We start from the raw sequence: 19,752 nt of genomic DNA, 5'->3' as shown, positions 1-19,752 counted from the left end.
TGCGGCTGCACCGCGAGAGAGGGTGGAGAAGTCAGTTTGGCGCATCAGAATGAGGCCAAGTATCAAAAATTCACTTTTTAGTAGTGGTTTCCATACGAAAACAAAGTCCTCCGTGCTGTGCTAGTCACTGTCCATCCTCTGACACCTCAGAGATTCTGTCTATGGATTTCAGGAGGTCAGCCACGAGCTGCAGGGATTCTGCTCCAGACAGCAGCTGCCTGGAGTGGGAGAGATGCAGTGTTACATGTGGGGACAGGCAGCCCGGCAGCTTTGGGAGAGTCTTCCCGCATTCTGTGATTTATCAAGTAGAGTTTTATCAGCACTGGAAACTCACAGACTCCCACTTCCCACTTATTTTTACACTTGGAGGAAAACACACGGAGCAGCTCCTCTGGCTCACAACACAAAGCCCTGAATTTCAACCCTAAAAAACCCACTGGGGAGGTTTATCTGCGAGCCCAGGGTGCAGCCCCGTGCCCGGGAGGGCTGCCGCAGCCCGGCTGACCTGAGGGATGCTCGGGAGCTGGTTGTGACCCGCAGCAGATGCTGCAGCGCCACCTCCGCGTTCCGCTTGGCCGCCGCCAGTCCCATCTGGCCCGCCCGCAGCGCCTCCTTCTCCAGCCGGGAATTCCTCAACTCCTCCTGGGGGCAGCGGGAAAAATCCGTGAGAAGCAACCCAAGAAGTGCAGGAGGTACTCGACAGCTAATGGATGCATTCCCACAGCGGTTTATGGGTGTGGAAAGTAATCATTAACTAACACAAATAGTGAGTGCAATAATGTAATAAATAGTGACTAGAGCCCGGAACCTGCCTGGAGGGAGTGTCTGCCCAGAAGAACAGAACCAGTAGGGTTGGAAAAACCTCTGGATGTATCCAGCCCAACCCCCTGCCAAGGCAGTGTCACCTGGAGCAGGTGGCACAGGAGCATTTCCAGGTGGGTTTGGATGTCTCCAGAGAGGGAGACTCCACAAATTCCCTGGGCAGTTTGCTCCAGGGATGCGTCACCCTCCATGGAAAGAAGTTCTTCCTCATTTCAGTTTCTGGCCACTGCTCCTCACCATTGCAGAGTCTGACACCATCCAGGCCCTCCCTCAGGACACAAGCCTTCACTGAACCTTAAAACACAGCCAGCATTTTCCTCAGAACCTGCAAAACCCCTGCAATATTCTTTCCTCTGGCTCAATTCTGAGATGTGTCCCTGCAGCCCCAGCAGTGCTGCTGTGTACCTGGAGCTGTGCATTTTCCTGTCTCAGTTTGGCAGCGCTGCTCTCAGCTTTGGCAGCCCGTTTCTGCAACAGAACAGAGATTGCTGAAATAAGAATAATAAAAATTGATTTATTATATAATATATATAATACATATATAATATATCACATAAATAATAACTATAATATATAATACCATATATAATGTATAATACTATTTGTGTAATATATAGTATAATATATAATATATAATATATAATATATAATATATATTTATCATATATTAGTAAATAATAGAATATATATCTATCAATTATTATCATAATGTTAATACTAAAAATATTAAAAAACTAAAAATATAATAAAACTAAAAAAAAAAACAAAAACCCAGGCAGCTTGAGCTACATGGGAATGAGTGATTCCAGCACAGAACTTGCAGGGATAGGATTTGTGTTACACCATCCTGAATGTTTTAGGAGGCAGGAACAGCTCCCTCCTTCCTGCTCCTTTCTGGGCTCTGCAGAACCTCCCCATCCTCACAGGGGAGAATTTCTTCCTGACATCTGATCTAAAACTAAAGCCAACACTTACAGTCATCAGCTGCAGATTCTGCTCCACGTGCTGCACCATTGCTTCCAAATCCTGTGCTTCTTTTTCATCTTTGAGTTTGTTTTCCTCAAGCTTCTTCTCAAGCTTCCTCATCCTTAAAAAAATAAGATGTGGCACACAGTAAGCACTTGTACCATTACATACGTTAGGAAGGAAATTCTGGGGAGGGATCAAGAATCTCATGGTTTCATGTTACAAGGAAAATGAATTCTCCTCACGAACTTGTCTGCTTGAGTTTCAGACAGAATCTGAAGCTTATTGATCTTGCTTCTCAAAATAGCATTCTCTTCTTTTAGCTAAGAAAGAAAAGAAATAAAAAATTCTTTTTAGGATTGAGGTGCATTTTCATAACAATACCAACAACCCAAGACCAATGGCAGAATATTCAGCTTTAATACTGGAAATTTTTGTACTTTCTAATACATTCCAGCTTAATTTTACCTTCAATTTACCAGTCTGGAAACCACTGTGGGGCACAGGATTGTGGCACTGAACCATCAGTGTGAATGTGACTAATTAATGCTGCTGATTCTAAATGAACGTGACCTCAGGGGGTCAGAAGCACCAGGAATTCACCCGGGTCATGACAGTAAAAGGGTTTTAAAATCATGGGGATTTGGGGAGTTAGAAGGAAAACTAAGCTTAGTAGGCCCTGGGAAAATACCCTGGGAAAGTATTTGCCTTGTACTTGCTGGAACTCCACCTGTGTAGCTGGTATATGATAAATGATATAATTGTTAAGTGTGATGATTGTTTAGTAATTAAATATAATTACAGTTTAATCGTAAGAATAATAATGAGAAACTGTGGTCAGGGGCTTGAAATGGGTCACGAGAAACTCACGGTTGAATAAGATCAATGTATACAATAGAACAATATAAGTTTAATAATTAATATGTAAGTTATATAGCGATAAAATATAAAATACATTCAGCTCAAAAGCCATGTTGGAGTCAGATGTGGGGCTGTACCCCAACTCCCAGAGCTCTCAATAAAAGCACCTGCAGATAATGACATCCTGTGATTCTGTGTGTTCCTGAATGCTAACATCATGAGCAGGGCAGTAGGAGAGAGAAAGAGCTGGACCTGTGTCACTACAGGACACGTGAAAGCACAATGCGAGTTGCTGCCATTGCACAGGTGAAAAAGAGGAAGTTTATTTTCTGACTCCAGCATTTATACTTTTCCAAAGGTGACAGTGGATTGCAGGGTGAATGTGCCACCTCTCCAATGACACTGGACAAACTACCAGTACATCAAATTTCTCCGCCCCTATGGAGGAATGCAAAATAGATTGTTTACAGAAAGTTGTGTGAGAAACTTCTCTACAAGAATGTAAACTCTGAAGGCTTTAGAAAATCCTAAGAATCTTAACAGATCTGGGCGTGCTGAAATGCACATTCCCAGAGCTGATTCTGGGACTGAGCAGCTCCCAGCTGGGAGCCGCTCTGACCCCGGACGGTGCCGGGAGGGCGGGCAGCGCTCACCTGCTCGTAGCTCGGCTGCCCCGGGGGGACCCGGCCCGGCCCCGGGGGGACCCGGCCCGGCCCCGGGCGGGCTCCGAGCGCGGCCAGCTGGGCCTGCTCCACGGCCAGCGGCTGGTAGCTCTCGCTCCACTCCTCCTCCTCTTCCTCCTCCTCTTCCTCATCGTCCTGCTGCTCGTCCCGCGACTCTGCGGGCACCGCGGGCAGCGGGGGCACGACGGGCCCGTCCCGAGCCGCCTGAGGGAGGAGGGGACAGCGAAGCTGAGGCACGCGTCGTGACGGGACGGAGCGCGGCCGCGCTGCCGCGCACGGCCTCACCTGCGCGTCCCCGCCCGGCCCGTCCCCGGCGCGGCGCTTGGAGCGGACGAACTCGCGGAAGGAGAAGGGGTTGGGCTCGGCCGGGGCCGCCGGCAGCGCCTCCGCCACCGGCAGCGCCGCCATGGCCGCCTGAGGGCGGGGCGGGGCGGGGCTGGGGGCGGGGCCTCCTGGCGGAGCCGACCAATGAGCGCGCGCTCTCCGCCGCCGCGCCCACCCGCGGCCCCGCCCCTTTCCCACGCTCCCGGCGGCGGCAAGATGGCGGCGGCCATGGCGTGGCTGCGGCGCGGCGCCTGCGGCCCGGCCCGGCGGTGAGCGCGGCCCCGGGGATCGCGGGGGGACCCCTCGGGGTGGGGGGATCAGCCCGTGACGGTGTCCGCGGTGTCCCGCAGGTGCGGGCTGGCGGCCGGCCGCAGCTACAGCGGCGGCGGCGCGTACCCCGGCGTGTCGCTGACGTGCCCGCTGCCCGGCGTGCCCAAGGCCGTGTTCGCGGCGGCCGAGAGCCGGGAGCGCTTCGAGACGCGGGTGACCGTGCTGGAGAACGGGCTGCGCGTCGCCTCCCAGAACAAATTCGGGCAGTTCTGCACCGTGGGCAGTGAGTAGCCGGCGGCCGGTGCCGCCCCAGCTCCCCCACCCCGAGCCCCGGGTGTGACGGTGAGGACCGGGGGTGGGGAAATCACGCTGGTTTATTCTCTTCTTTGCACCAGTTCTGGTGAATTCGGGATCGAGACACGAAGCGAAATACCTCAGTGGTATCTCCCACTTCTTGGAAAAGCTGGCGTTCTGTGTGAGTACTGCCCTGGGGTCCCCAAATCTGCAGAGCAGCTGAGAGCCTGACCCGCAGGGCTCTCTGCACCTCTAAAACAGACCTGGCAGCCCTGACAGTCACAGCATCTTAATTGATTATTAATTAGCATGACTAATTATGTTTTAGAAGTCTTTGTGGTTTCACGTCCGAGGCTGGCGTGTAGTGATCTAACCATTGGACTGAAATGTCAAAGATGTTTTGGGTTGCACTGAAGGGTTATAAACAGGTATTGCTTTACTATACTAATTTACTGTACTAATTAATAACACTGGTATCTTCTTCCTTAGTCCACAGCTCAGTTTGGCAGCAAAGACGAAATTCTCCTCACCTTAGAGAAGCATGGAGGCATTTGTGACTGCCAGGCATCGAGGTGGGCTGCTCCTTCTGCTCTTACCTGGGTGTTGTAGCACTGACAGCACCTTGAACCTCATTTTCTGATGAGGTTCCAATGAGCCTCATTTTCTTTTTGTTCCCAAGCAGCAGAAATCCATTTAATTTGGGCTGCTGGGAATTTACAAAAGTGAGCCTGAAAGGATTATAAAACTCAGATCTATTTCATTTCAGAAGCATTTAATGGTTAGAACAGCTTAATCTGTAATTTTCCTGATACTGAGATGATACTGGATGATCCCAGAAGTGACTGCCCAGTGCAGAAGCTGTTTTTGTGTTGCAGGGACACCATCATGTACGCAGTGTCTGCTGATGCCAGAGGCCTGGACACCGTGGTCAACTTGCTGGCTGATGTAACCCTCCAGCCCAGGTTATCAGGTCTGGCAGCACAAAAACACCATTTCCACCACATGGCCTGCTCTTAAGAGCTCAGAATTCCCTCAGAAGTGACCTTGCAGCAGCTGGGGGTTTTGTGTAGGGGTTGCCATCCCTTGCTTTGTCTTGTTGCAGATGAGGAAATTGAGATGACCCGAATGGCCATAAGGTTTGAGCTGGAGGATCTGAACATGAGACCTGACCCAGAGCCTCTCCTGACAGAAATGATCCATGCGGTAACACACTGGGAATTCCTGCTGTTTTCTCTTCCTTGTGTTTTTTGGCAGCTCCAGGGTTTATTTTAGACTGTTCTAAAACCAGATTTTTTCTTATTCAGTTTTTGAGATGGGAGAATTTGGCTGTCCCTTCACTTTGAAATCCAGCATTCAACACATGTGGAAGATTCTAACCCAAACTAAAATATAATTCTATTTTCACCCACATTTTGTAGGTGATTCTATTCTATTTCACCCACATTTTGTTGATGTGGGTGACAAAATGTTACTGAGTTGCACTGACATTAGTGAAACACTCTCAGCTTCTCCTCTCTCAGCTGTGGGCTTAATTCCAAAGCAAAAAGAGGTCTAGAGAGGGGTTTAGGGAAAAAATGAAGTGATTTGTGATGTTAATGTGTCTGTTCCCTTTTAGGCAGCCTTCAGAGACAACACAGTGGGACTGAACAGGTTCTGCCCCGTGGAGAACACGGACAAAATCGACCGGGACGTGCTGCACTCCTACCTGAGCAGTTACTACACCCCAGAGAGGATGGTGCTGGCTGGGGTGGGCATTGAGCACGAGCACCTGGTGGAGTGTGCCAGGAAATACCTGCTGGGCGTGGAGCCCGTGTGGGGCTCTGGGCAGGGCAGGGCTGTGGACAGGTCCGTGGCTCAGTACACCGGAGGCATCATCAAGGTACGTGGTGGAGGTGACAGCCAGCAGCTTGCTGGGATTTGCTCATTTCTCTCCAGGCTTTTGCTTTTCTTAAGTTATATTTCATGAGTATGAGCCCAAGCTGGCCATGATAGCTGTTAACTGGGTGGCATGGTGATTGTATCAAATGTATCAAACTGAGTACAACAGCTATGAAGATTGGGGTTAATGATCCATCTGCCCTTCCCACAGGTTGAAAAAGACATGTCAGATGTGAGTCTGGGCCCTACTCCCATCCCAGAGCTCACCCACATCATGATTGGGTTAGAAAGCTGCTCGTTTTTAGTAAGTATTAACCTGAAATTCTTCATTTAGTAAGTATTGACCTGAAATCCTTCATTCTGCATGCCTATACTTGGAGTACATATACCTATTCCTTGGAGAATCCCAGGAGCACTGATTCATTCCACAAACATTGGCATGTTTGCTGTTGCACATAAAAACAAGCAGCATTTTCCACAACACTTTGCTGAAGGCCTTGACCTTCACACTGCTCTTATGCTGTGGTTTTTAACTCCCCATTACTCAGCCCAAACCCTCGAGATCTCTGCCATTACCTGAGTTTGTTGTCCCAATCCAGGAGGATGATTTCATTCCTTTTGCGGTGCTAAACATGATGATGGGAGGTGGTGGCTCTTTCTCAGCTGGAGGACCTGGCAAGGGCATGTTCACCCGGCTGTACCTCAATGTGCTCAACAGGTGGGTTTGTCTTGCTCTTTAAGAGGTGCCAGAAACAATCCTGGAGTAGGTTTACATGGGAAAAAAAAAAGCAAATCCCACCAGGTTTTACATCAGTTCATTCTGCTTGGAATGTGGGACTGGTGTGTCAGAAGTGACCAGGAATTGTGTTTTCTTCTGCTAGCCCTGTCCATGCTTCAGTCAGGGAATATTAACAGGATTGGCTCTGTATTGTCCTCGGTTTGGTCTCAAGGATTGAAGTGGAGAGAAGGGAGTAGATGCCACATGCATAAATTGTCAGAAGGAGGGATTGACAATTCTCACTGCACTGCAGAGAATCCTGAGAATGCACAAGGAGGGTGCTTACTGTCCATGTTTAATTTTTACATTGTAAATTTGAATTTTAAAATACTGCTTGTATACTCACAGGCACCACTGGATGTACAATGCCACCTCTTACCACCACAGCTATGAGGACACAGGGCTCCTGTGTATCCATGCCAGTGCAGATCCAAAGCAGGTAGAGTCCTGTACTCAGAGGCAGGAGTCCTTAAGCAGTAACCACATCAGTAGCAGAGTTCTGTGGACACAAGAAGCATTGTTCTGATCTTCTTTCCATTATTGTTTTCCGCAGGTTCGGGAGATGGTGGAAATCATCACCAGGGAATTCATCCTCATGGCAGGAGCAGTGGGAGAGGTCAGCAGCACATTTGAGTTTGCAGATGGTCTTTGAGCTGAAATAATCCCTGGAAGTGTCCAAGGCTGGGCTGGGCAGGGCTTGGAGCACCCTGGGATAGTGGAAGGTGTCCCTGCTAATGGCAGGGGTGGGACTGGATGGGCTTTAAGGTCCCTTCCAACCCAAACCGGTCTGGGATTCTGTGAATGCATCGCATTGACTGTGCTAGAATGGATTTTCATATATAATTTTGTTACATATTTCTGTAAAAGAATGCAGCAACGTTAGCAATGCATTCACAAAGAGAGAGGTGTCTGCAGAACTCTTCCATGTTACCTTGTACTACAGACCAGCAACAAGATTTTTTAAAAATTTCCTGCTCATTCACAGGTAGAACTTGAGAGAGCAAAGACACAGCTTAAGTCCATGCTCATGATGAACCTGGAGTCTCGGCCAGTGATCTTTGAAGATGTGGGGAGGCAGGTTTTGGCAACAAACACAAGGAAACTACCTCATGAGCTCTGTGACCTCATCAGTGAGTAGACAATTCTTTGCCTTGCCTTGAGGGAACTGTGGGTACAGTTAAAATACTCTCGTAGGCACTGCTGAATTACCTCTGAAAGTCTGGGGGCATAAATACTACAGAAATACATTTCAAACTGAGCTTAATTGCTTTCACAATTAACAGCACAGGGGTTATTTTGGTCAGAAGGAAGGGAAAACAAGAATCATGATAGAGGAGATATGGAGTTGGTTTTCTGAGCGTGGGGCTAAAGCTGCTTTGTGCTATTCACAGTGGAGGTGTCACAGCTCTGCCCTTTTTCTGCCTGCAGGCCAGGTGAAACCTAGTGATATCAAGAGGGTGGTGACCAAGATGCTGCACAAGAAGCCAGCAGTGGCTGCCCTGGGTGACCTGACAGATCTGCCCACGTATGAGCACATCCAGGCCGCCCTTTCCAGCAAGGACGGGCGGCTCCCGCGGCTCTACCGCCTCTTCCGATAGAGCAGCGCCTCCTGCCCTGCCTCAGAATCCCTTCTTTTTTAATGGTTTTTTTTTTGATTCTCATGTTGCTGTACCACCCTCCCTCCCCCCAATGCTCCCAGGCATTCTGTGCAGCCATGGAGCTGAGCAAAGCTGCTTTGGAGCACTGGACTGTGAAGGGCTGGTGTAAGGAGCCAGCAATGGCTCTGGAGGAGGAGTTTGACCCTCTGATAGGTTAAAGGAGAAGATGGGTGTTGACACCCTTCTCTTGGCTTTGGGGAGAACAGAGCAAGCCAAAATTTCACTACAGTGAAAGCACATCTCTGAGCAGTCACTGCCTCTTCATCACCCCAGCAGTGGAAGTGGGGCTGTCACATGAGGCCCCACTGTGCCCTTCCTGAGGAATGTGTGGCACCTTAAACAGCTTGGCTTACATGTCTGAATTCAGACAACATTTATAACTGTTACCAAGGTGAAAGACTTGGTCAAACTAAATTAGGAAAATAATAGTTACTGTCCCTGTGAAGTTAGGCAAAAAGTTTCCTGCAATCCAGATTTTGTTACAAATCATGGATCCATTTCATCAGTGTAATTCACCATCTGACAAGGAATCACCCACCTGGGAATAACTTCAGCATCTTGCTAGAGTTCCAAGGAAAGCAGCCCCATGACAAAACCAGTTTTCTGTGGCATTCCTCTGCAGAGGTACTGTACACAATGGACACTTAAGAATGAGATCAATCCTCTTCTTTAGGTTTTTCACTTGGACATGAACTGTACTAAAGAATAAAAGTTCTTTTCCTCCAGAGTTGCTTTACAAACAGTTATTAAAGGAATTGCTGCTGCTGCACCTTAAACTCATGCCTCATTTCCTCAGTATCACCCAGATGGACTTAAGGCCTTGCAAAAAGAAGACACAATCAGTCTCACAGGAGAGATGTGGCTCAGCTGGAAGTCAAGATAACAAGATCACAACATTTAGGAACATGATCTTGACTGACACCATGTCACAGAAAGCCAAGTGCCACATGCGTGACGTGCTAAAGAAATGGAGACTCAAAAGAGGAATAAAACACTGGATTTTTATAATCCCCTAATACATGGGTGTAAAAATACAAGACAGCTGCACTGCAGCTCTTCATTGCTAGGTGTGTATGGTAAGGAGCAATGCAGCTGGGAGCAGAGCACTGCAAGGCTGCTGTTACCTGCTTTACCCCATCCTTTCCTGCAACTCAAAAGAAAATGCTGCATTGCTTCCTGCAGAGCCCCACAGTGTGGAAGTCCTGTTCAGTTGTGTATGCTTGTGAGGAAATAAAGAGACCTCTGAACAACTGAGCAAGTAGTAAGAGTTCTGAAATTCATCTGCCAAGGGTTTCCTGAGCTGGGCAGTGCAGGATGCTTTGTTCAATGCAAACAATTTCAGAGAAATCTGTCCCACCCCTCCAGCTGAAGACATGGCCCAGGTCACCCAAACACACACCACACAAAGAACTCTGGTTTTGACAACAATAAAAGCTGGTTCTCACTTAAGGTATTGCATTAATTTATTTTTATTCCTTTAAAAAGAAAGGAAATCCAAATACCTGATGGCTACAGACAGGTCAGTGCCATAAATGTACCGCAGAACAGGAGCCTGTCTTGGACAGGTTGCATAGTCAGCAGCACTTCCTCCAAGGTGTTTGCATGATGTTTTAGGTCCTAAGGTGATTATTGATCCCATCTGTGCCCATGAGGAGTTCTTAATTATTAGCTGTACTTAACATTTTACCAGTACCATACTGGTCCTTGTAGTATATATAGCCTTAAGACAACACTACCTCAGAAATAGCAAGTTATTCACAGTTTAGTGATCTGGAAAAATAAAACCAAAAGAAATTGACTGTGATTGGAGGTAATGGAGCTGTGTGGAGCTGAGTGGCTGCAGGTGCTCTGCAAACCTCCCTGGGGCACTCACTTGGCATCACTTTGGTGAAGCATCACACAGTGCCTGTTCTCAGATAAATTCCAGCTCCTGCTGCTGCAGGCAGGTAGTGCTTAATCAGCCCTGGGGAGGACAAGTGAGTTCAGGAAGGGATTGCTTCAAGCAGTCTCAGCAGACAAATATATGGCCTGAGAGTTTGGTATTTACCCCCTTAGTAACAGAAGGCCTATAGAATGATTATTGAAAGGCAATGTTTCTACATTTCAATGTACAGGAGTACATTCACACAATTTGCTGTGGAGGACCCAAAAAGCCCAACACAGGAGCACCATCTGTATGCACCACTGCCATGAACTGGTCCCTGCTACTCCTTGTACAGAATACCAACTTGGCTACAGAGAAGGAGCAAACCCAACCCCACACTGGATGGAAGTTAGCCTGACCAAACCAAAGAGACAAACAAGGAAGTCACCTTTCTGCAGGCTTTTCTTAGGTCCCCTGCCCTGGATGATGCCAGTTCCAGCAGCTGTGCCTCAGCATGGAGGGGAACCAAGGGTCTGCTACCCAGTGGCTTCCTAAGATAGTCTGGTTAAAAATAAATCAGTTACACCAGTTGGGATGGATGTCTTAAAGAACTGACTCCTTTCCTTAGGCAGAAGCACTTGAGCTACATGGATTAGCTCATGCAAATGAATCCAGGATGAGGTTTAAGACATTCTTCACAAGCCACAGCAACTGCCAGAGGTGCTTAAGCAGACAATTCCCTGCAGAGTTTGCCATGGTCTGAAATCCTCTTTCAGGGTACCTCTATCACAAGCACTGCAGAGCTTTCAGCTCAAGAAATGCTACATATGCTGCTGGATCTTTGGTCCTTTTGTTCCCGGCGTTTCAGAAGCTCCCTTGTGGCTCTCCTCCTTATTCCGATTAAATACAGATCTCTGTCAAACAGCCCTGCAGCCAGGGGGATGCTGCAACAGGAACACAAGCCAGCAGGTCAGGGCGTAAGTATGTTCTTGTTTGCCCAGCATTTCCCTACTACTTCATACAACAAAGGCCACAAATCTGATTTTTACTTTCTTAAGGCATTCAGTGACTGCTGTGGGAGAAACAAGAGCTGTTCTTCCACAGCAACAAGTTAAGGTTTTTCACAATAATTTAAAATGCTGGTTGTAAAAGGAAATGTACTTTAAATTTTAGCATGAACTCACCTTCTTCCATACATAGAGGACTTTCTTAATGACTCTGAACTAAAACCCACTCATTTGAAAAGCTATACCAGGTTACTGCTAACTTGGTGTACTCACTGATGTGGTTCATCACAATTCTTACCTTGGTCTCTTCTAGAGAGGAAACCTGAGCAGCCTATCACACACTGCTATTTAATGGGTATTTAATACCCAGAAACAAAAATTCCCATTGTAATTGCACTGCTGGTCAAATACTTTGAGAATCACTTTTTTAGATATTCAGGTCTTGAAATCCCTGACCAGGTTACTCACAAAAAAGAGAATAATTCCAAACCAAATTTCCTACGGAGTTCTACTAATACAACAGCCTATGTAGGACATTAAGAACTTGGAGGATCTCAAAATACTCCACTGACATCCAGCTGTGCAGAACTGCAGCCACCACTGGGGAGGGAAAGCAGAACTGATCCTAAACAGGGAAAGAGGAAGAGAAGAGAAAAGCTGCCCATGCTGATATGGAAAACAAAGAACTGCCTCTCAGATAAAACACAGATTTGTATTGAATTCCAGTGGGCTTTGTTTATCCCCTTCAGAAGGATTAAGAGACCTGGCAGCAGGGATTTCAGCTGTCAAGGCAAGGTTTAAGCTCTTAGTGCTCTGACCACCAGCATGCACTGGGTAAAACCCAACAGGCTGCAGGGACAGACACAGGAGAAAATCCTCGGGGTCACTGGAGCAATCATGAGCAGTCATGTGGAGCTGCAGGAGGTACTCACTTGTCTCTGCCAGGCCTCACTTTCACACGAAACAAGGCAAACACAGGTCGGTGGTCTGAGGTTTTGATGACAGGACAAGAGGAGTATTTGACAGCCTGGATGTCATCCTTGTAGCGGCTGCGGAACACCACTCGGTCCTGGAGGCAGGGGGAGAGGGGACAGTGAGGGTGACCCCCTCTGCACATCACCCACCCTGGAAAGCAGCACTGCTTCACAAGAGACAAATCCAGTCATTCATCACGCTCCTCTTGGTGAAGTTAAGGTGTCCTTGGATGGGGATCCATTCATTGTCTGATCCCAACAGTCCTGTGCCAGCTCTGAGCACAGGGGAGAGCCCGCTCACCCAGGAGGTAAGGCAGGGAAAATAAGGTTAACAGCCTGGGCCAACTCTCCCTGTGCTCACAAATTCAACAATCTTTTCTTCCAGAAGTCCCAGCTGCCCTTAAGCAACAAATCTCAGCTCAACTGAATCCCCTTTGAATTCTGAAATCATCCCTTACCGTGTAGGAGGGAGTCCTTTGTTTGGAAGTGGTGTCATAGCTGTCCTTTCCTATATCAAACTTGTAGGAAGGACGGAAATGGATAGCAGCCTCTTGGAATCCTTTGAAAATAGACCCTGTAAGGAAAGAGGAGAATGGCATGAACAAACTCCTCCTTCCTGAGAACTGGGCACTGTGTCTACTAATACTGGCTAGAAACAACAGTCACGCACATCCCAGAAAAACCTGGGCTTGGGCCCCAGAAAGGGAGCCAGTTCCAGTCCTGACATGGAGAGGATAAAAAATAGCCAGTGGCTGTTTAATCAGTGGTCAGTTAAACAAAGAAGAACCGGTCCTTCCCCTTCCACTGAAACTCATGCTGCTTTGCAAATGCTGTTCAAATCTAAATTTCCTGGGCAGTGGGACAGAAGGTGCCTGGGTTATATAGAGGGGTCAGATAAAACAGCAGCAAATGACTTGGGAGGTTACATTAAACAGAACAAACTGCTATGGCAAAAGGTCCCTTGACACACTGCCACTGTATTTGACAGCTGCTGACTCCCTTCTTTAGGTAACTTAATCTAAAAAATCAGGAAAGGTGTCCAGGAAATGGGGACTGGGCTGACATTACTCCTGTGTGTAGGTATCTTTGTTTCTGGAGAGGAGGGAGATGAACAGCTGCCCCTTACCCCGACTCATCTCACTGGTCAGCTGGTCATACACCAGGAGCTTGGACACGTCTGTGTCCGGGTTCTGGTTCAGGATGGAATCCACAGTCTCCCGATCCTTATTCAGCCGGAAGTTGAAGTCCCCAAACCAGAAAACTTCATCAAACCGAGTTGTGACATCACCTGCAAATTCACACCACAGGTGTTCAAGGGATGCTGCTGAATGTGGCCAAGGAACAGGAAGAAATTCTTTCTTTTCACTACCTGGAGATGTGATATTGAGTATGTTTTCTACCTGTGATCACTGCTGAATCTGAGAATTAACAACCCAGGAGAAAACAGAACAGAAATGTTAAAAACCATAGAAAAAGCTGAAAAGAGACCAAACTATCTATAGGACCTAACACCAGAGGGAACACAAAAAGCTAATGTTACCCTGCAGATAAAGAGTATATTCAATTTCCTAGTAGAAGGACCTAATTATCTATCTAGGTATCAAGCTGTCAGCACAGTATTAGGAAACCATAATGGACTTTGGCAAACAATGCTCTGACCTGTGTACACGCAAAGTGACATAAGCTTTATTCTGTTAAATTTGAAATAATATCATTCCAATATATAATAACAATATATAATTGTTCTAGAAAACACCAAGAAAGTAAAACACATCTGTAATATTAAGAATAATTAAACCATAATTATCATATTGCTAAAAAATACATAATGTAAAAATTCCCTTTTGAATTTTCTCTCTTCCATTTCAATTTTTTTCTCAAATTCCCAATTTCAAGAGAAAAAAACATAAATCATGGGAGTAATAACCATTCTCAGACAAAAAGACCTGTGGTTTCTTTTTACACAGTCTCAAATTATCACTCTTCTTGTCTGTTTCCCAGTGCAGAGATAATGCACACTCTGCTGACCCGGGCTCCCCATGCTCATGGTTTCCCACTTACTAGAGCTGGATCGATATGGATTTGTGTCCGGAACATTCTTGGGAAGTGTAAGGGCTTGAATGGTTTTATTGTAGTCCAGTTTCCTCTCATTCACTTTACTGTCCCCAGCTGCAAGACAGAAACCCCATTACTACCACCAGTGAATCATTTTCATTCAACAATCATTTTTTGTTATACCAGGAGCTTCCAAAGGGTATCAGACATTTTCCACATATCAAATGTGACACTCTGGGAGTGTCTGCACTGAATAATGATGGCAGAAAGTGTGGGAAGAGGGACACAATGGTGCAGAGTTCATTTCTGTTTCCATTAACACAGTTCTTTTGTAAGTTTGTTACCAAATAAACTTCCTCCCTTATCTTTGTCAGCTCAGCAATCCTGAGCTTTGGCTTCAGCCTGTCCTGCTTTTTCACCTCTGTACAGCTCCCTCCCCTCCTCCCTCAACCAGGACACTCGTAGCAAGATTGCAAATGTCTCACATGTGAAGTGGGAGGTGATGAAGAGAAAGGAGGTCCCAAAAAACGTGAAGCTGATTCCCAGAGCTCCCTTGGTTTTGATCTGAGACACGATTCGAGTTGTCACCGTGGCATACTCCACTTCTGGAAGGAAGAAAAGAAGATGCTGTTACTGAAATGCTTCTGACAGTGAGCAGGGAGGTTAGGAGAGGGAGAAAAGGCAGGGCAGAGGCTGGCAGCAGTGCCTTCAGCTCCCCACGCACCCGAGCAGAACCAGATGAGATCCCTGCGGATGAACACGGACATGTAGAGCACGCCGTGAGCAGCCGAGTGCAGCAGGACGTAGTGGGGGCCCAGCGTCTCCTGCAGGCGGATCTCCCACTCCCTTCTGCAGGAGAGAACAACAGCTGGATCACACAGACAGCACGGGAGAGCACGTCAGCCTTGTGCACACGCAGCAATCCCTCTCACACACAACATCAAGGCATAAACAGAACCTCCCTGCACTGAACTAAGGGGTGGCCGCTGAGGTGCCACAGAAATCAGCAGAGCTTTGCCATCAGGATGAAATTCTGTATGTACACAGAAGCTGTTCTATCCCTGAGAGTGTCCAAGGCCATGCTGGACAGGGCTTGGAGGACCCTAGTCTAGTGCAAAGTGTCCCTTCCCATGGCAGAGGGTGACACTGGATGGGCTTTAATGTCCTTTCTAACCCAAACCATTCTGGGATTTTATGATTTACAGATCTCTGTCACTTTTTCCTCTAAATCCCATTTCCTCTGGTGCTCATGCAATAGAATTCAGTCTTGTTAAATGGGTTGATTATTGAAAATATTAGAAATACAATGACTATTTCTAGTCTGTTTCAAAGCAAAATTATTAGTTAACAATAAAAGAAGATGGTTCATTACATTGTTTTTGCTACCTGTCTGGACAGCCTTCTTGAACCCCAATGACATACATGTCCTGGGCAAAGTCTGGATCTGTTGGCAATAAGAAGTCATCCAGATTCACTGGAAGTTCCTATTACACATGAAATTTAAAATAAAAAGAAAGAAAAGCAGTATTAGTTATGCAAATATTTACTAGAAAAATACCTTTTAATTTGACAAAGATGACTGACAAGGAACATAGTCTTGAACAGAAAAACATTCCCCCAGTCCTCTCAGCAGAGCTGGGGTAACTTTACTGCCAGCTTTACTGTGCACCTACCTTCTGCCCCTGCATGTTCCAGGTGGCCACAAAGATTCCCATATTCCGATTAGGGAAATATCTGCTGAGTTCTTCTGCTCCCATTAAGGCACCACTTGCCAGAAGGCTGCCTTCCAAATAGCTCCTGTGGACAGAAGACCCAAAGAAGACCATTTAAGGAAAGGGCAGGGCAGCTGGGATATTGATGTGTAATGTTTAAATCTTTAAGTAATCAAGAATATACCTTTAAGAAGAAGGAATTTAACATTTATAAATTGTTCTGCTTGCCTGAAGCTCCTTCCAAAGCCAAGACACAAGGGTGATGGTGAGGCTGATGATGCTCAAGTTCTGTGATGAGAAGACTGAAGCAATCCAAAGTCTTCAGCCCCACTAAATTCATCCAGATACAGAACAAAGAAATTGGTTTGGTAACTTCAGGGTGCTCACAGGAGCTGTGGGTGCCCCTAGATCCCTGGCAGTGCCCAAGACCAGGCTGGACAGGGTTTAGAGCAGCCTGGGACAGTGGAAGGTGTCCCTGCCATGGCAGGGGTGGCACTGGATGAGCTTTGAGGTCCCTTCCACCCAAACCATTCCGTGATTCTGTGATTCCATTAAATTTGAGTACCTTGAAGCAGCTCAGTTTACTTCAAACATCAAAACAGCTCCACCATTCCCAGTGTTCTGGCATCAGGTTTCTTTAACAAAAAACTCAAACTCACTCATTCTTCCTTTAATTCAGCTGATCAAATCAACTTCAAGAAAATAATTTATTGAGCCTGAGGTCTCAAAATATCCCCTTTGGGAAGGACAGATGCATCCCACAGCACCCACAGGAGTTGAGGGACGCTGGCACAGGGACTGCATGTTGAATAAACATTTTTAATCTTGCTTAAGATCTGCAAATAATGATGAGAGAATAAAGTCAGGGAGTTCTGGGCAACCCAGCACTGCCCTCCTGGCTCCAGCAGCTTTAGGGAGGAATGGGAAAGAAAACCCTCATGGCAAACAAGTAACAATCTATCTTTGGGGTTTTTTTACCAGCTAGTAACATTTTAATTTATCTCAGAATTGTTTCCCCTCCACTACTGACTCCCACGCTTTGGATCAATGATTAGGATTTTCCCTCCTGCAGAGGAGCTCCTGTGGGATACTGGAGTAGTTCCCAGCACATAATTTGATCCTACCAAAAAGCAAACAAGTGCAACTTCTGCTCAGCACCTCACAGGACTGTGATAATGCTGTATGACAATCTCAATTTAAAATATCTGGTGTTATTTTTTTCTGTAATTTATCATTTCAGTTCAAGCTCAGTGTACTTTTAGATTTTTCTAAAAAAAGTTTTCCCAACTGCTGGTATGCACAGCCACCACTTCTTAATTCTCAAATCAGATTATGTTAATATTACAAGCAAACTGACAGCAAACCAGACTGAGATTTATGAAAATACTTAGCTAAAAGGAGGAAAGGAGAAAATGCAGAGTACTTGTACTGATCTCTTCATCTTCCAACACCCTTCACAGCAGGTTAAAGAACAGAGAATGGCTTTGGAGCTCAGAAGTTCCCTGCCCAGTGGGATTCTTCTCCCTGCTGACACCCCAAAAGCAGGAGAAAAGCTGGGGGAGCCCTACCTGCTGCGGACATCCTTGGCTCGGATGGGAGTGAGCACGCTGAAGGTGGATTTCATGGAGTCTGTGGAGCAATTGTCATAGAGCGTCCCATTGCCCTGCAGCCGGGAGTCGCTGAGGCTGCTGCTCACCCTGCCAAACTTGTGCTGAGAATAATGTCGGTAATCCAGGCAATCTGAGTCGATCCTATTAGCTGTCCTCAGCGAGTGGGAGGCCGCGTTGAGCTCCATGGGAGGCAGGGGGCGGGCCGGCATGATTTGGGACAGGCGGGGTTTGCCCCCCGCGAACCCCTTGCCCCGCAGGAGCCCCCCAAAGGCACTGGAGATCTCGGAGGCTCGTTTGCCCAGGTCCGAGGTGCCTGCCCTGCTCTTCCCCCCGGGACTGGCTTCCAAGGCGTCTGGTGAACTGTGCAAGGAATCCTGCTGGCAGCAGGGATTGCAGGGGCTGGCCCTGCCCCTGGTGGGCGGGCTGGGGGACGCTTCCTGCAGGGAACCATTGGAGGAGCTCGTCTCGTTGGGATCAGTCAGACTTTCCTGGCTCGTCCTAAATCGTCTCCACTTCCTCCAGCTCTTTTCATCCAGGGATGCAGCACGTTCCAGCCGGGGCTTCCGAGGGGGCCTTGGAGTGATCGATTTAATTTTCATGTTAGCTTTGAGTTCTTCTGGCAGAAGCTTTAGGGTCTCACTTATGGGCGTGCCTATTTTCGGAGGTGCCCCATCACCCCCAGCCTCCTTTTTGGCTGCTTTTCCAGCTTTTTTTGCCTGCAGGTCCTGTACTGCTCCACCCTCCATGCTCCGAGTAAGACACAGCCTTGAGTGCTGCGGAAATCCATTTGGAGTGCTCATTGTCCCCCAGGTACCAGCTATGGATGCTGCTCCAGGTGAAAAGTTCCTCAAAGCATACTTTCCTTCCCTTTATCACAGGGCTTTACTCAGCCAGTGAGACATGGGAATTGCAGACAGCTCAGCCTTTAGCTGGGAATGAAGGGCAGGTGAATGTGCAGGCAGATGCATTGTCTGCAAAATTCCAAGACGTGGGGTACCTGGATTCCCCCAAGAAAGATATAAGAAGGAAAAGTTATCGAGCTGCAAACTGTCCTCCTCGATCAGAAAGCATCTCCTTGCAGGACCTCCCTATAGCACAACTCACACCTCAACGTGACCTTGTCAGAAAATCACTGTTCTTTCCTGTTTTTTGCCCCAAAAGCAGAGTACAGACCTCCTGTACGGCTGTGTACACCCTTCTTTCAGGAAAGGCAGCGTGCCCTGCTAGCACGAAAGGGAATTTAAGCTGCACAGAAACCACAGCTCGTTGTCCTTGCTGTACACAGGCGTCACCAGCACCGGCTGCCCGAGGCCAGGAAATTTCCAGCGATCCCAGAGCCGGGAAATCGCTGCCGCTTTTTCCTGCCTTGCACCAACCCCGCTCACAGAAACACCCCAGGGCCGGCTTGAGCTGCGGGAGCGGGCTGCGAGTACATCTCTACACGGGGGGAAGCACCTCGTCGTTCTGCGGCCCTGAGGGGGCAACACGCGGCTCTGAGGCAGCCCCGAGCGCGGGCTCGGCACCGAGGGGCCGCCGCCCTCAGCCCGGCCGGGCGGGCGGGACCCGGCCCTCACCCCCTCACCCTGGCCGCCCCTCCCCGCCGCTGCGGGCCTCACCGGTCCCTCACGGCTCCTCGCCGGTATCCGCGGTCGCTGCCCGTTCCGGTCCCGGCCCGGCCGTGGCAACGGGGGCAGCGCCGGGCCCGCCCCGCCCGCAGCGCCCCCCGGCGGCCGGAGGAGCGCCCGGCAGCGAGCGCGGGGTGAAGGCGGCGTTGAGAAACAGATTAAACGTGTTAATTACACTTGGGGGAATTTAAAAGATGCCTGTATTAAGCCTCAAGCTTCGATTTTGATCAGTACAAACGGCGATGACAGAATGACAGACTGGGGGTGGTAGGGACCCTGAGGATCGCCCAGTTCCCAGCCTTTGCCGTGGATACACATGGACATCTTCCATATGCTCCAAGCCTGACCTTGGATGCTTCCAGCGATGGGAC

General features: G+C 48.0%; 3 protein-coding genes across 3 annotated transcripts; 1 reads left to right on the top strand and 2 right to left on the bottom strand.

The window, feature by feature from the left end:
- Nucleotides 1–60: 60 nt before the first annotated feature.
- ENTR1 (endosome associated trafficking regulator 1) lies at nt 61–3,740 on the bottom strand. The gene is made up of 7 exons (XM_021543768.3): nt 3,618–3,740; nt 3,303–3,536; nt 2,038–2,111; nt 1,798–1,909; nt 1,228–1,290; nt 506–642; nt 61–218 (listed from the first exon to the last, which is right to left on the bottom strand). The coding sequence occupies exons 1-7, from the start codon at nt 3,738–3,740 to the stop codon at nt 125–127; spliced, it is 837 nt and encodes a 278-aa protein (XP_021399443.2). The 3' UTR covers nt 61–124.
- A 60-nt stretch (nt 3,741–3,800) lies between these two features.
- Nucleotides 3,801–9,259, top strand: PMPCA (peptidase, mitochondrial processing subunit alpha). Its single transcript, XM_021543767.2, has 13 exons — nt 3,801–3,925; nt 4,007–4,209; nt 4,322–4,401; nt 4,710–4,792; nt 5,096–5,190; nt 5,323–5,423; nt 5,836–6,099; nt 6,310–6,402; nt 6,698–6,816; nt 7,225–7,315; nt 7,430–7,492; nt 7,862–8,006; nt 8,305–9,259. The coding sequence occupies exons 1-13, from the start codon at nt 3,801–3,803 to the stop codon at nt 8,472–8,474; spliced, it is 1,632 nt and encodes a 543-aa protein (XP_021399442.2). The 3' UTR covers nt 8,475–9,259.
- A 728-nt stretch (nt 9,260–9,987) lies between these two features.
- INPP5E (inositol polyphosphate-5-phosphatase E) lies at nt 9,988–19,455 on the bottom strand. Its single transcript, XM_021543605.3, has 11 exons — nt 19,373–19,455; nt 17,715–18,753; nt 16,108–16,231; nt 15,821–15,918; nt 15,159–15,283; nt 14,920–15,039; nt 14,441–14,548; nt 13,506–13,667; nt 12,838–12,953; nt 12,338–12,474; nt 9,988–11,342 (listed from the first exon to the last, which is right to left on the bottom strand). Exons 2-11 carry the CDS (start codon nt 18,554–18,556, stop codon nt 11,210–11,212), a joined length of 1,965 nt encoding a protein of 654 aa, XP_021399280.1. The 5' UTR covers nt 18,557–18,753; nt 19,373–19,455; the 3' UTR covers nt 9,988–11,209.
- Nucleotides 19,456–19,752: the final 297 nt, after the last annotated feature.

Source organism: Lonchura striata, chromosome 22 (assembly GCF_046129695.1).
Source record: "Lonchura striata isolate bLonStr1 chromosome 22, bLonStr1.mat, whole genome shotgun sequence".
NCBI lineage: Eukaryota > Metazoa > Chordata > Aves > Passeriformes > Estrildidae > Lonchura > Lonchura striata.
The sequence above is the reverse complement of the archived record's forward strand: the minus strand, read 5'-3'. Positions and strand labels throughout refer to the sequence as shown.

Bases quoted from the DNA above. Each gene is read 5' to 3' on its own strand.
- ENTR1 (XM_021543768.3), bottom strand. From the start codon at position 3,740: ATGGCGGCGCTGCCGGTGGCGGAGGCGCTGCCGGCGGCCCCGGCCGAG. The intron at 2,112-3,302 runs GTGAGCGCTGCC...TTTCTTTCTTAG, and splicing joins GGCAGCCGAGCTACGAGCAG to CTAAAAGAAGAGAATGCTAT. The intron at 1,291-1,797 runs GTAAGTGTTGGC...GTTCTGTTGCAG, and splicing joins AGAATCTGCAGCTGATGACT to AAACGGGCTGCCAAAGCTGA.
- INPP5E (XM_021543605.3), bottom strand. From the start codon at position 18,556: ATGAGCACTCCAAATGGATTTCCGCAGCACTCAAGGCTGTGTCTTACT. The intron at 15,919-16,107 runs GTAGGTGCACAG...CATGTGTAATAG, and splicing joins GGAACATGCAGGGGCAGAAG to GAACTTCCAGTGAATCTGGA. The intron at 12,475-12,837 runs GTAAGGGATGAT...CCCTGCCTCCAG, and splicing joins AAAGGACTCCCTCCTACACG to GACCGAGTGGTGTTCCGCAG.
- PMPCA (XM_021543767.2), top strand. From the start codon at position 3,801: ATGAGCGCGCGCTCTCCGCCGCCGCGCCCACCCGCGGCCCCGCCCCTT. The intron at 5,424-5,835 runs GTAACACACTGG...GTTCCCTTTTAG, and splicing joins TGACAGAAATGATCCATGCG to GCAGCCTTCAGAGACAACAC. The intron at 8,007-8,304 runs GTGAGTAGACAA...TTCTGCCTGCAG, and splicing joins TGAGCTCTGTGACCTCATCA to GCCAGGTGAAACCTAGTGAT.